The sequence below is a fragment of the Trachurus trachurus genome (genome assembly GCF_905171665.1).
Source record: "Trachurus trachurus genome assembly, chromosome: 12".
NCBI lineage: Eukaryota > Metazoa > Chordata > Actinopteri > Carangiformes > Carangidae > Trachurus > Trachurus trachurus.
The window spans coordinates 13,559,448-13,575,297 of NC_139908.1; the positions used below are offsets into that span (position 1 = coordinate 13,559,448).

The 15,850-nt window shown below is 40.9% G+C and overlaps 1 protein-coding gene across 2 annotated transcripts in view; it reads right to left on the reverse strand.

Moving 5' to 3' along the window:
• rgs3a (regulator of G protein signaling 3a) overlaps positions 1 to 15,850 on the reverse strand; it is a 136,590-nt gene that overhangs the window by 29,349 nt on the left and 91,391 nt on the right. For both annotated transcript variants that reach the window (XM_083983405.1, XM_083983406.1), the window contains one exon: positions 6,882 to 7,874. In XM_083983405.1, coding sequence (XP_083839531.1) covers positions 6,882 to 7,874 — 993 coding nt within the window. The remainder of the gene's footprint in view (positions 1 to 6,881; positions 7,875 to 15,850) is intronic.

Consider the following 15,850-nt stretch of genomic DNA (forward strand, 5'->3'; position numbering starts at 1 on the left):
GGATTTACTCAAAAATAGAATTTTGCACAAAGTTTGGCCTACAACGTCTGAAAGATGAGTTATTACATTAATTTTATGACCCAAAGTGGGCTCAAATTCAATTTTCTTTTCTGTACACCTTTAAGCTCTTAATCCTCACACTGAGGGAGAAGTCCCTGATTTCACAACAAGGGGCAAGAATTCCTTCCTGAATGAAAAAAAAGTACTATCTGCTTACTCTGCTATGTCTTATGTAACTATTTTTTCCTTTCCGAGTAATCTCCTATATAATTTACTGGCTTCCACACTTCTGATGGACTCCTGCAAGTGAGGTTATTGAAATTTTTATTGTGAGCTGTGAAGTGAATCTCCATTAACTGGGAAACAACGGCTTCAGTTCACTCACGTTTCTGTCAATAAGTACTTTAGTGCCCGGACACTGAGCTGACTGTTCTGAAAGCTTGTTCAGTCCACTCAGTAAATATTTACATGTTACTCATTTAGCATTTCAGAGGACTATCCAGAATGGCTGCATCCCACATGGATTTGAACCCCGGAGACCTTTTGTCCCTTCCAGGCCAAATAGCAGTACAGTCAAACAGGAGAAAACGCTCGTGTTTACCTACAAAACCACCCATTCAGTGTGTCGCCGTGCTGTCACAGACGAAAGGCTGATTTTTCTGCACACATTGGCAGCTGGCAAATGATCTGCAGCGTCTCTTTTGTCTCATATTGGGACAAAAACACTTGAGGGGACGACAGCGGCACTCATCGATACCTCATTTTTCTAAATTGTTTCCAAGAACCTCTTATGCAGTTCATTCAGTAAAAAACAAACTATAATTAGCTCTGATCATGCGCGCTGACCCATGTGAGGTACGCATCACAGTCTTGATATCAACAAGTGCTGTTCCCCTCTCATATTATAACCTTGGAGCTAAGATTAGGTAAACTACATGAAATAGGCACATTAGGGCCTGGGGAATGATGAGAGGTCAGCACTAATAGGTTTTGGTAGAGATGTAACTGAGATACTTGAAGATGGTACACAAAGTTTACTAATATTTTTGTACATGGGACAGAAATAGCATGTTTAGGTTCCGGTAAGTGTTTGTCCTCCTTATCACAGTGCAGTGGACATTTAATGGTTTTCCAGTAAATTGAAGAAGACACTATGTTGTGAAGGTACAAAACCTCAGACTTGTTTCCTTTCACTCAAGCTAAAACACTGCTGTTGTTGTTGTATTTCCAGCTGGAGTCTGATGTCACACATCAGACCTACAGGTCAATGCACACAATATTGTGCACGTATACACACAACGTACAGTTTGTATAGGTTCTTCCATGTTTGTGCATCTGTTTGATATTTTGGATTAAGCCCCTAGGACAAAGGTGAGTCAGTCTGAAGAGGCTGTGTGTACTGTTTGCCTAGCATTAGATTATCCTGTAGTGCTCTGCCTGGTTACATTAGCCTAACAAATTGAAGCATAACATGTTGTTTCTGTAGTTCTGACCGTAGCCTCAGTAAATTTCAATGTTCTCCTTTTATGACTAAAGCAGGGATGTTTAATTCACTTCAGAAGCATTAATTTAGCTGTGCGGTGGTGCAAAGGTTTGTTTCAGACAGAAATAACAGATTGGCTGAATATGTGCACATGTGCACCACCATTAAATAGATATTGCCTGTTCAAGTGTTGAATTTTGCTCAAGCTAAACATGAGATTTCATCTCCTTATTATTGCCACTTTTAAATACAAAAAGGTTATTAATGAATTGTTTTCATGCCGTATACGTAGATCGTATCACAAAAAGCAGAGAGGACTGATGATGTAAAGATGATAAAGGATAGAAACAGTCGCGCCTCCATCTGAGTCTGCTATATTGTGCTTACTCACAGTCTGTGTCAGTTTCCCTCATTTCCCTTCACAATCTCTTTATCACGAGAGAAAATCATAAGATCACAAGATATTTTTATAATGACGCTGGTCACCTCACTGGAAGCACAGTTACGCCAGTTTTACAACCATTATGATTCATCTTGTTAGTGCCCATTCCAGCAAACCAACTGTATTTATCTTTCTGAGTGTGTGTGTGCGTTCGTGACCACGTAACACCGATCATTAGCGCACCTGTTTCCGAGTCTGGATGCATGTTAACCTATTTTCATTTTATACCGTGCACCTCTCTGTGTATCCTTGACACAACGCAGGAATGTAAGCCACAGCACGACCACCAGTAAACACATTAAAATTGTTTCCTCCCAGCATCTGGAAAGACAGCCGATATTTATCCAGATTTCAAACAAACATTCAGAGCCCATAAACAAAATGTTTGGCCTGCTTAACCCAAAAGCGCTGCGTTAGATCCCCATGTGTCTGTGTGGATGCAACACATTCACAAGCTGACAAGAGATGACAGATAGTGTGATTTCTGGAAGAACAAGTAGGATTTGAGGGTTTTGGACAGCAGAATTATAGTTTAATTCGATGGCCGGCTCGGAAAGAACATGAGGTCGTTTACTCTTATATGGCCATTTACAGCATGCCTCTCACCTTGGGATGGAAATGAGCATTTTTCTGTCTCTGAAGACCCACTGTGGCTAAAAGCTGTCAGTGGAAACAGATCAGTCAGTGGATTTTTTTATTACCTCTGGGCTTCTCATTCTTTTAAATTTCCATTTTAGCTGTTAAACCAGCTGAGCAGTTTACTGGTGCTATTACGGTGAATGCAAAAGACTCTCTTTATCAACCAGCCACATGGTAGTCACTCTTGTTGCTCATATTTTCTTTGGCCTCAGTGTTTGGCGACTAATCCATTTGGAAAAAGTTTCACAAAGACCATGAACAGCAGATTTAAAGCTGTCCTTTACAGGTTAACAAATGATGGCAAATGATATCAGTGCAGGTGAGGTTTTTATGTTGCTAATTATGTAACATTACGACACAATACTCATGTAGTTTTGGTTGCACATTTGCCTTAAAAACAACTCCGTCTTGTAAGGTTCCATTATTATTTCATAGTGTGGCGAATGTGCAGGTCACAACTTGTCCACGAGAGTGTTTTGGAGTTTGATGAGGGAAATACCGTGCAGCTTGCGTCTCTGCTCCACCGATCTCAAAACAGCTTGCACCAATAATTAAAGGTAATAAACCTACTCCTAGGACAATAGGGATTATGGCAATAGGCGGATTTGCCAAAATGTTGAAATATCCCTTTAAGGTAGTTGTTAGTTTAACACTAATCAAATTTGACTTAAGAAAGACTCACACATAAATGGATAAGTTCTCTAGTCAAACAAGAATCAGTATGGGCCAACAGTCTCTCTTAGTTATTTCATCCTAGCAATGACAACCAGCAGTGATATCTTTGCAAGTCAATTTTTGCGATGAACCGTGAAAACAGATCGGATCTAAATTCTGATTCTGATCACAGACAAAACACCTCAAACAAATTTTTGTCATACTAGAGTGTGTTTTGCGTTTAAGATCAATGTCAGTTATCTTCTGGTTTACTCATCACCTTTCAAATTGTTTCGGAAAAGCGATATGAAAAGCAGACTTGATTTACAATGTTTGACTACTATTTTTCACCCATGAGTAGCAGGAATAACACTTTCTTTTAAGTGATTGTCAAGAAACATTTTTTTACTCAAACAAACTGACATTACTCCTCTAGACTTGCTCTCTGTCTGTTTCGCACTGATGATATGCCACAGAGGAGATCAAGTGAGAGGAAAAGGTGCAGAGTGGAAAGAAACACAGGACCAGAGTTGCTACTTGTTAAAGGGCAAGTAAACACTGCCTGGCAAGAGACATGACAGACTGAGAAAGACTGAGAAGGGAGGGGGGTGTTCACATTATAAAAGGACACACAGCACAGACACACATACTAACCATATATACAGCCTATAGCTTTAAGTGTACAGAAGTGCATGGGCCCTTTCTTTCCATATGAAGTCACAGTAAAGAGTCTTGGATTGATGGATTTGAAAAAGCTTCAGTAACATCTGGAAACTCCATTTGGTCACTCTATACATCTGAATGAAATCCATACAAACTACGACAAAGTAGAGTTTCTTTACTCCTGCATGCATTGAATATGAATTGCATGGAAACTAAGGTTTGATTCATATTTTTGATATTAAAACTAGTTTCAACTACTGTTAGTAGGAACATCTGTGAAGTCTGCTGCCTTATGCCCTCATGAAGGCCACAGAGCACGGCCAAATATCTTGGTTTTTTAAAGCTCATTTCACTTCTGTGAAATAGAGACTTTTTAACCTTTATACCAAAGAAGAGTTGCCTTGGTTTCTGTTTTTTCAAATATGTTTTAACTACGACTGAATAAAATGTTCTGCAAAATACGATACATCAAAGATTGTTTGAAATTGTTTCATGGTTAAACTAACTGTGATTTCGCCTTCACTTTCCAATGTTTAAAGAAAATTGTTCCTTTTCATGTTTTCACCCCATCACTTCACAGAGACAGCTTGTACACCCCTGATGTGTAAGAACTAATTATAACCAGATTTCTGCCCATTCCATCACCGTAGTGCTGCAAAGCAGGGCCGACAAGTTTGGGAAACTCTGAAGTTGTCGTGAAATGAAGGCAGTGTGTTCATGCAGACTCAGGAATCTGTGTTGTCTGGTCTTCGCTGATCTCTTGGTCAAAGGTTGGACACGCACGCATACATGGACAAAAAGACACGCACCCACGTTCTGCACCTAGAGATGTCACAAGATTTATGAATGAGGAGGGAGATGACAGATCATTTTAAATAATGGAAACACAAGCCTCAAAGGAACAGTGTCCATGACGCCAATAGGTAGTAAAATTACCCTCGAATCTGCCAAGACCAATATGCTCCAGCCCTCTCTGCTGCATTCCTCCTCTGCACGGCTCACACACACTGCCATTTAAGGCTGCCAAGTGTGCTGACAGACTCTGGGAAGGCAGATGTAGATAAAAAGGAGCAGTGCCTCTGATATTCTATAGTGATAACGTGAGCACTTAATCACTTCTGTCATTTGCCTATCACAAAGTCAGTGGGGTGTCTGTGGAGCCCCCATATCACTACTCTTTTTTTCTTCCCTTTTCTTTTCTTTTGCTTGTGTTGCTTCTTTGAGAGGCAGCCATGACCAAACAGATACTGATGATTGTAGGTGTCCAGGTGTGGAGCTCAAACGAAACTACCATAAATAGAGTTGTTGGGAGAAATCATTGCAGAGACAATGACCTGTCTGAGTGTTATCTTAGGAAATTATAAACTTTATTACTTCATAGTTAATAAGAAAACAAGTCCCACTGAGATTTCTCAATTATCGTCATGACTCCACCTTGGCATGACGCACATGGCTCTGAGGCCGCTGGGATAACATGATTTGACACATGCTTCCCTCTGTTGGACAACTCACGCAACTGTCCAGCTGCACATTCACTGCATAAGTCTGTTTCAAATAAAGAAATAAAGTCTAATTATTGTGATCCAAAGCAGAAATGACATTCCTTATTTCACTACTCTGCTTTTTTTTACTTGTAACTTTTAATGGCGTATTTACTAGTATGTCAAAACTGCTGACAATACTGTGTTTCTCCATAAGAGTAAACCCCCCAAAACTTTTAACTACAATTGTAGTATGAAAAATCCTCTTAAACATTTTGTAAATACTGATTATACAATGGATAGTAAAGTTAAAAATCTACCGTAATTGTAACCATGTGGGGAACACATGCGTAAAAATGTCATAATTCCATAACATAATTTTTCTCTCTGCTGCAGATGCTAACATTTTCTATATAAGGGATATTAGAGCTCAATGAAAAAAATCTACAATGTGTATTAATATGCATTATATAGGTATTTTAATTTTGTAAATGAATGAGACTTGTATAAGTGCTGTGCAAAAAGGCCAAATATGCAAATATATGGTGATATAAGGTGTTTGCTTTAGGAGTAAAATGTATTTGTTGTCATTTTGTCTTAAACTTTTGATGTTGTATTGTTTATTGTGTTGATGTGGAGGGGAACTCGTAAGACTATATGGCAAGGTTAGGTGGAATTTGCATTTACTTTGTATTGTAGTTGATTGTATCAGTGTTGTGGAAGCATATTTAGATTCAGAGAAGTGTTTCACCTCTGCAGAGGTCTTATATAAATGTAAATGAGGCTGGGTGCTGTTCAGTTAATATTTTAACATTATTAACCTGCATACAGTGACTTGAATGTATATAGTGAAACTGCAGCTGGCAGAAAAGACCATTGCATCATTAGTCAATAGTGTGAGACCTATTAGACTTACTTTTAGGCTATAAAAGGATGTGTAGCATATTCCTGCATAATATTATACTGGTTTACAACTTCAGTTACAATAAAATGTGAGTGTTCACAGTATAAATGTCTACAGTATGTCACAATGGCCTTTTGTTTTAGATATGCTTGACACCAAAGCCAGAACATTTGTGTATGATTTATGTTGCAGCATACTCTGATGACAGGATTCTTGTGCACTTGCTCTGTTTTACCACTTGATGTCACCGTTTTTACAGAAACCAGTGACCTGTAACTGTGGGCTGAGCTGATCATTCATACGTTACTGATGCAATAGATACGAGAGACATACTGTACTGTAGGAAAGGAGCAGTATGAAACATTTTACCCGAGGTTGAGAAGAAAACCTGAAATACTCTGAATGAAAAGGGCCACATATCATTGATGTGTGTGTATGTCTTCCACTGTTCTTGTTTTATAAATGAACCCTGTCGTTGATACGGAAAATATGTTCTTACAATGGCAGTGTTGAATGTAACCACAGAGCTGCATTTCAGTAACTTGACTACTTCTTCTTTACTTCATATACTGCAACATTATATATAATATTATATATAAATGTGAGGCTGCCTACCTTCCTGCCAGAGAACAGCATACACAGCTGATGCATGGAGCCTCCATTCTTGGTCAGCTCTTTCTTCAGGGTTTTGGGTGATGGGAGTGTCCAGCCGCCCTTGTGGTGCGCTCCCCCCGCCTCCAGGCAGTTGATGGCGTTGTCGGAGGTGAAGCATGGCGTGCGGGGGTCCTGCAGGAGGCTTCCCTCGCTGTGGGTGCGTCTGCGGAGGGAGTTCTGCACGCTGAGCCCCCCTCCGCCGTGTTTCTCGCAGGTGGCGCCCTCCACCATGCTGCGGCGCTTGCTGTCGCTGCGCTGCAGGTAGGCGTCGTCGCTGTCGTCTTCTTCGTCGTCGTCGTCGTCGTCGGTCTCCTCGTCGTCGTCTTCGTCGTAGTCTTCGTCGTCGGTGTTGGGCGAGGAGAGGGCGTCGGCGCTGAAGGAGCGGTCGAGGCGCAGCTCGGGGATGACGAACGAAGATGAGGAGGACGACGGAGGGGCGTTGGTGTCGGGCGGCTCTGAGGCGTTGTCCTCATCTGTGTTTGACACCATCAGGTTTAGGTTGACCTCCTCCTCGTTCATCTCCCCCTCCTCCTCTCCTCCTTCTTTCTCTTCCTCTTCACTTAAAATACTCTTCTTGCTGGCCCCATCTTCCTCCTCCTCTTCCTCCTCTCTTCTGCTCTCCAGATACCTCATCTCTCTCCAGATCTCCATCTCATTTCCCTCCATACTCTTGCAATCCTCGCCCTCAGTGGAAGGAGGCGGTGTGGGAGGCACCTTGTGTCGCTCCTCGGACCCCATCATGCCACCAAGGGGCATGTAGACCTCATCCAGGGGGGTGAGGGGCTCTGAGGGGTGAGGACTGCCCAGGGTGGGAGGCTCCGAGGGGCTCGAAGGATAGAGGCTGCTCTCCTCGCCTTCTGAGCTGCGGGGGGGCAGGTGGAGGCAAACGCCTCCTCGATCTCCTCCCACTCCGCCCAGCTCACATGAAGGGGCATCCACCTTAGGCTCCGACATCTGCAAAAGAGGAACAGAGACAGAAAAAGAAATGTAAGTCACTTTTGTTTGGATCCTTTGTGCACTGTGAAGGTTTAACTCAGCATGATGGAGGTTTATTTTGCTGCCATGAGTAAAAAATCCACTTATCACAACAGCGCCATTCCCACTCGCTGAATGGGGCTTTAAATGTCTCACATCATGATACATCCTGCCGTGACCGAGAGTTACTTTCAGGGTGAAACTATAAACTGAACCATCAATGATTATAACATGTGGTCAGTTAGAGCTGGCAACCTCAGACAGGAAGGTCCAGACATAAACACGGCATCACAGAGTGCATTGTGAGCATTGTAAAACCAGGGGAGTCGCGACATACACTTGTTTTTCCATATGGAGTAGGTTGTCTGCTCGATACTCATTTTAATTCTATTTATTTATTTATTTATTTACCTTTACTTAACCAGGAAGTCTCATTGAGATCAGTAATCTCTTTTGAAAGGGAGACCTGGCCAAGGCAGCAGCCATAAAAATCAGCACATACAAGATACACAGCAAACAACAAAACAAAATGTCAGCTACTCAAACACAGTGGCCACAGCAGAAGAACAATGACATTCCTCCCTCCCTTTTGATGACACTCTAAAATCATTAATGGATATAAATGTTAAGAACATTTTGTAAATTATTCTAAGACCATGATGAATGGCAGGAAAATTATGTTTTGCCAAGGTCTGTCCTGGCCCAGGGAACATTCAAGAACAACCAATTGGATGTACGCAGATGGTAACTACTAGAACTGATGGAGAGAGGGGTACTGAGGTATTTTGGGTTTTGAGTTTACCCAACATAGCTTTGTAGATACTAAATACTAGATACTAAATCATAGAGACTGCAGTGATGAGTGAGAGATTTTGCATTAGAAATGAAACATAGAGAAGCGTGATACACTGAATCGAAGCTCCTTAGAGTGGATGAGGATGCATTCATGTACAGTAGTGTATCACCATAATCAATTACAGACATAAAGGTGGCTTCTTCTTTCATAAGACTGACCACAAAACAATATCAGTGCCTCTGAGTTCATATTGTGATATACTGCTGTTCCTCTCAGTCGTGCTGCTTTGCTGCTCCACTACACAGGAGCTCGCTGCACTGATTCAGTCAGACTAAGTTTGGCCCTCAGGGACTATGGAACAAAAATACAAACCAAAACCTCAAAATATCAACGCCTGTCACATGTCTTCTCACCCCCTCTGATGTGTTTGTATCATATTAACACGCAATAAATTAATTTTTGACCCCAATTACCACACACAGGCTACACTCACTTTTCAGGATGACACTAAATATCCCTGCCAAACACTAATGTGAATTCTTGTGTATAGCGCATCCACGCACACATACACACCATCAACTTTTGGAAACCTATCTCTCTTACCTCCATCTTTAAAATCTCCTGGCTTCATGTATTGCTTTAATCAGCTGTGTATACACTCACATAGTTACTGGGGTTGATGTCTGCCCTGGCATATTTTCACAAAGAGGCTGAGAAACTTATTAACTTACTATGTGCTCATCAACACACTGTAGCCATTCGGTGTTATTCTGCAGTAAACACGGCTCACAGGAGAACATCCAGGAACATGAAGGAATGCATACAAACTTTACTGAGATGATGCACTGGTTTAAACATTTCAATGAAATCTGAAGTGGGAAGTTGTGACATAAGTGGGTTAATACAGTTTGAAAACGTAAGCTATCAACCCCAGCTACAATTTTACCACAGGAAGTTACTCGTGGGCCAATGCCAAAAAAAAAAAAGGGAGCACCAAAAAAAGAAACCGGTAATAAAATAAAAGGTCAGAAATACCCTGTGCAAGAAACTGTTGTGAGCCACTGCACTACTGACTATGAATGTAACAAAGCACCCCTCTGAGTGTCATTCATTAAGACCACACAGTTACACAATAAAGGCTTTGTTGCCAGAATTTGGAAGAAAACTTTTAATATGTGAGGACGTCCATGCTGAGAGTCGGTCTAAATGAAGAAGACAAGTAGAAGAAGCGGCTGTAATGCTGTTTGCTTAAGAAGACAAAGACCATGTTCAGATGCTGAAGCTGTCATCTCAGCTCGCTTCAGTTGGTTGAGTCAGTGTAGGATTAAAAACATCTCAGAGATAACCAGAGACATCGGGTGAAGTGCAGGGGATTAAACAACAGAATTAGGAAAGATAAAAGGTAGAATATCTAATCTTCTTTCGACTTCAGTTCACAATTCCTCATGAAGTATTTAAGTAGCTAAAAGTACAATATTTTAGAGTACTACAATATTTAATTACGCTGAGTTATTTGAACGCAGCAGACGGCTTACAAAGTGCACATGGACTTTAATATATAGAGTCCATGAAAATGAACTGTGGTATTACAAATGTCTGTTACACAAAGAGCTGATGAGTGGACTTGTGAAATCACAAGCCTTCAGCTCAGTCGACAAAATTAATTCTACCTCCTTCAATTCTGCAGAAAGTCTGGTGAAGGGCCTCATTGTGCTGGTCAAGTTAACCCATGATGACGAGCTGCAGTCACAAGACGCTCTGCTCTAATTGGAGATAATGCTGCCTCCTCGCAGACAGCTCTCATGATATTTCACAAGCTGTTTGTGTACTTGCGGCTCAAATTAGTTCCCCCCCAACCCCCCACCATACTGTGGTTCTGGTTGTCCTCGCTTCCCAACTTTTGACCTGCATTCATGAACTCAACTAGCTTTTAGGACTTTCATTCAGATTCCGCTCCAAAATAAACAATCCTTAAAATGTCTGAATTTGTAGCTTGTGCACGTGCACACAAAAACACACAAATCTGTCAATTTGTTTTTTAGTGTAGAGGGGATTTAGTAGATAAAGGGGTTATTTCCAAACTGAGTGTTGTGCATCAACTGTATAAACACATGATAGAATACACAGTGAGTGAATACAGTATGTCTTGAAATTGAAATTGGGGTCACTGTGACTCCTGTAACAATGTGACCTTATGTATTTTAAATGGGAACAAACTGGAAGAAGACGGTGTTGTGCCTGAGAATTTTTGTGTATGCATAGTATCACAAATCTGGCATTTAAAACCTACCACAATGCCTACCACTATGTTGACCCATCAGACCAAACAATGTCTTGCACTAGACACACAAATTGGCCGCACACCAAAGGTCTGATGTGCTTGTTACAGTATGTGCGCTCTGCTTATTGGATTGATATTAGTTTATTTAATGTTCTTTTGTACAGCATGCTGTATGATTTAGGGGGTAGAAACATAGCTGCATCAACTCTAAACACACAAGATAAAATGCATATGCTGACTCTATGACTCTAATCAAACTTCTGACAGTTAGTACTGGATTTCAGTGAGGGTGGAACAAAAAAATACTGTGCTTTTTTGTAGAGGCAATTGAATATCCATATTACGGAAAACTAAATGGATAACAGGTGAAAAATCTACTTCAAACACAAATTCAATTTAATGACAAAGATTATATTATTTTCTGACATCAAGACTTTTGTTGCATAGACGAAACATCTGTCTGCATTGAACAACAACAGTCAGATCAGTGGCCTGTTTTTTTTTTTTACTTTCCACTGTTCTTTTCAATAGTTATGATCTAATCCTGATATCTTTAATTGAGCTGCTGGCTTTGACTACAGCCTAGACTAATGACAAACCTAATTAATCTGTCAAGCACAAAATATCTAATCTCTCCGTATGAGTTATAACATAATGAACTTTATTATACTGGCAAAAGATCAAAGATTGCTAGTGCTTGCAGAAAAGCATTACATCAGTTGCTGTCTGGTTTGAACAACTGACCTCCAGCACAACATGGGAGCCGGTTTGCAGAGTATTAAGCAGTCAGTCTTGTTCAGGAGCGAGGGTAAAATGAGTGTGACATCAACAGGGGGACTGGTGAGGCCTCAGCAGAGATGCAGGTGTTGTACCAGACAATTGTGATGGTCGAGCCTCGGGTAAACAACAGAAAAAGGGGATGGATGGATGGATGATATGACACTAGCATCTAGCTTCTTTCCAACTGGTCGAATTTAATCACTGACAACGTATTATTCTGGTAGATCTATCTCTGAGGATCAAAACTCATGCCTTGTTAAAGCATGTTTGTTTGGTTAATGTCTGTTTTATTTACTATTTCTCGAGCGAGCCACTGTGAAGCTCATTGAGACAGGAACAATGACTCAGGGCTATAAATACAAACCGGACTGTTCTTGATGTCCATGGATATATACAACTACCCCAAGGTGATGCAGACCTTGTATTTTTTCCTTCTAACTCCCTCTTAACCTCCCTGTGATCCTATCTAAATGGTTCACAGTAGTGTTACAACCAAGACATCAAGGCTTCTTGCTGATTCACGGGGTATTTTTAGAATGAAATGCACTTTCATAAAAGCACCCGTGGAGGAAAAGTGGAGTAAAGCCTTTACCTTTCTGCCTTTCTGTCCATCCTCATCCTGCATCTTTGTGTCTGACTTTGGGGCGTTTTATGAGGCTTGTCATAGTATGTACAGTCTGAAACCTCATAGGATAAACATTAATTCTTCCATCAATCACACCTTTAGACCTGACATTTACACAGGCTGTTTCTCTTTCCCTTTCTCCACCTTGCTGACCCCCATCTCTCTTTCCTTGTCTTACATACATAAACCTCTGACTGTTGAAGATATGGCTCGAGACACAATGGAGCCACCTGTCCTGTCAGATACATTTGTTCCTTCTTACACACTCTACTGTGGACACACACACACAGGCAATCAGACAAAAATAAAGCAGCTTACATTAACGCTGTGTATCTTTTAAGGCTGTCTTTATACCTTAGCTGGTAATATGAAAGGAACAAACATATTCGTATTCAAGGCTTTGTCCAATTCTGTTATTTTCCTTTTTCCCTGCATTTTCTGTTCAATGAGCCCTGAATGAAAGGTGAGGAAAATACAAAAGCTAATGGGAAATGAGACCTGTGCACTTTTTCTCTGCACTTGCCTTTATGTGCGTATAAATGTGTACGCAGAATACACATGTACTCAAAAGTCATCAATGATTCAACAGAATACAATCTCTGGCATTGCCTCAATTAAGCAACAAAACCAGCAGTAAAAGGCAGGGAGAGTGGGATGTTGGGTAAGAGAGAGAATAGATGATGGAGACAAAGCGAAGAAGGCAAGCAGAGGAGAGGAGTCAGTGATAGGTGGTGACACAAAGAAAGAAAGAAAGTAGGAGGAGAGAGGGGACGGATGGAGACTAAATCCTAGAAGATGTGCATTTTGGGTTTTTTTCACGTTAATGGACCATTACTGGTCTAACAATGACCCAGACAGCTTAATGATGATCATTTCTAAACAGGACGAATATGAATTTAGAAACATAATGCTGGTAGTGGAAGTAGTGGTCATAGATATAACCGCAAAAGTCTGGATCTCCTTGGTGGCAGGTCTAACTCCACAGCCCCTCCTCGAGCTATCATTGAGTAGCTTCATCATGTTGGACAGGGCTATTGTGCTCAAGGCCAGGAGGCAGCTACACGGCCAGATATTTTTCTACCACAAGTTAGTCTCACTCTTGGTCATTTAACACATTATATATTTTTCCTTATGTGTGTGGTGCAGAAATAGCAGGATCTTTGTTGTATGTACTTTCTCCCATGTCCAAATGAAAGAAAACAAAGCACTGCTACTCCTGTGATACTTAGGTGAACTGGGAAACCTGAGAGTCACATTAGCAGCATGACCCTCAGGTCGGTTCACCACTTTGGCCCAGACAGAAATACTTTTTTTAATAGGTCGCATTGAAATTTGGCGCAGATGTTGATTGTCCCCAGAGGTTGAAACCTGCTGACTCTGGTGATACCCCTGACCTTCCCACAAGAACGACCAGCTGTTCAGCTTCCACGGATGGTGGATGGACTACCATACGATTTAATGCAGACATTCATCCTTAAAAATTACGACATTCCCCATCAACCTTTACTGTACTGTACCCTGGGGTTTTTTGTGACTCTGCATTGATGAAAATACTGAATATCTTTAAACTGTGATAATCAGCAAATGACAACCATTTTTTGACATTTTACTCACATATTACCCCCCCCTTCTCTACATGTGTTATGAAAAGTGACGAACTTGCCACAGTGGATCACACTGTTTCCACACCAGATCTTTTCTCTGTGTAGCGTATGCACGTTCTCCCTATGTCAGTATGGGTTTTCATCCTCCCACAGACCAATACATGCAGTTTAACATACAATTTCTTACTCTAAATCACTCATGGATAAGCAGCATGAATAGCTGTTTGTCTCTATGTGTCAGAGCTGCTGACCTATCCAAGATGTACCCCACCACTCACCCATTGTCATGTCCGTTTGGCTTCAGCCCAACGCAACCCTAAAAAAAATAAGTGGTATAGCTAATGGATAGACTTGTTGACCAATCTGCTTACACCACCCTAACACCAACAAGGCCTGTTGTTATGTGTAAAGGCACAGAAAAACAAAATTTTGATTCATTTGGGCCCTAAAAAGGAAATTTTGTGAAAAAAAAGCCTAATGGCTCTGAAACTTCAAGAAAAAAAAAACATTTACATACTTGGCAGCCTTGTAGGCCTGAAATAGGGGGATGCTTAAAGCCAAATTGGGGCATTTCCTTGACCTTGTTTCCTGTATGCTGTGAACTGCTAATGTGGAAAATGTGCACTCAGAAATTAATAATGTCACATGCTGAATTATTTCACTGTGTTATCACAATTTAAATTTGACTGTAAAATTCAACTCTGATACACATACCAGCAGCCACCACTGATATAACAACATAGAGGGATAGTAATCATGCTGCTCGTGCTATGGGCATAGTGCAATTCAGTTCAATCTTGCACTTTATGCACTCGTCACTTTAGCACATGGCACTTTTAATTAGCACTCCAGCATTTTATAACTCTTCTGTAATCTTTTGGTCCCCTTACTTTTGGCCAGTTAGCTATTGGTATATGTAGTATGTGTTTATCTTACAGTATAGTAGCTATATGTTTCGTGTATGTTGTCAAGGGTTTCATGGTGCATTGTTGTATTGCCTTTTGTAATTTTTACCGTCATTGTTTTTATGTTAAACACCAACCTGTCAATTGGACTGGGGATGGAAATTAGCCATTTGGTTATAATCCCACATATTTACATGAAAATGTTCATTAATATGTACTGTTCCCCTTTTTTTTTTTTTTTTATAAATCTGAAAATCTGAAATTATGCTTGGTGTTACTGTATCAACTGAGTGGAGAAGAAACACTGAAGAAACCACGTGACAGCAGTGAATACCTCCAAAGTCTTACTGACAAAAATAATACTACTCCGGAGGGGCTACGTCTCAGGTTCAAAGGTTCACATCTCATAATAAAGATAGGAGTACATGAAAACACGCACGCACACACGCACACACACACACACACACACACACACACACACATACACACAGTCACTTAAAGACAATCCTGTGAACTCTGTCCCACAGTCACTATGGCAACGGGAGACCTGTCCTAGGGGAACAGCTGTGCAATGCCTTTGCCAAAAACTAAAGATGCACCTATGAACTCTGTCATCATAGTTCCCCTGAACCCGTTCTCACTTTCACTGTGCCATCATCTTTATCTCTTTCCATGCCCTCCTTCCTTCTCTTTTCTCTATTTAATTTCCTAAGTCCTGGTTGTTTTTAAGTAAGACATCACATTAAAGAGTATTAAAGTCTTCCCCTGCTTCAGTCTACTTAGTCAAATATTAATGGTTTAATGTATCCACCATTACACTTGCCAAATCCACTTCCAACCTCAATAAATCCTGCTCAAGTCGATTAGCGATGCTGTTAGAACCACCACCAGAGAAAAGGGAAAGTTTTTTTTGCTTCTCTTCCCCTGCACTCTCATCCACCCACTGACTCAGTGGTGGACCCAT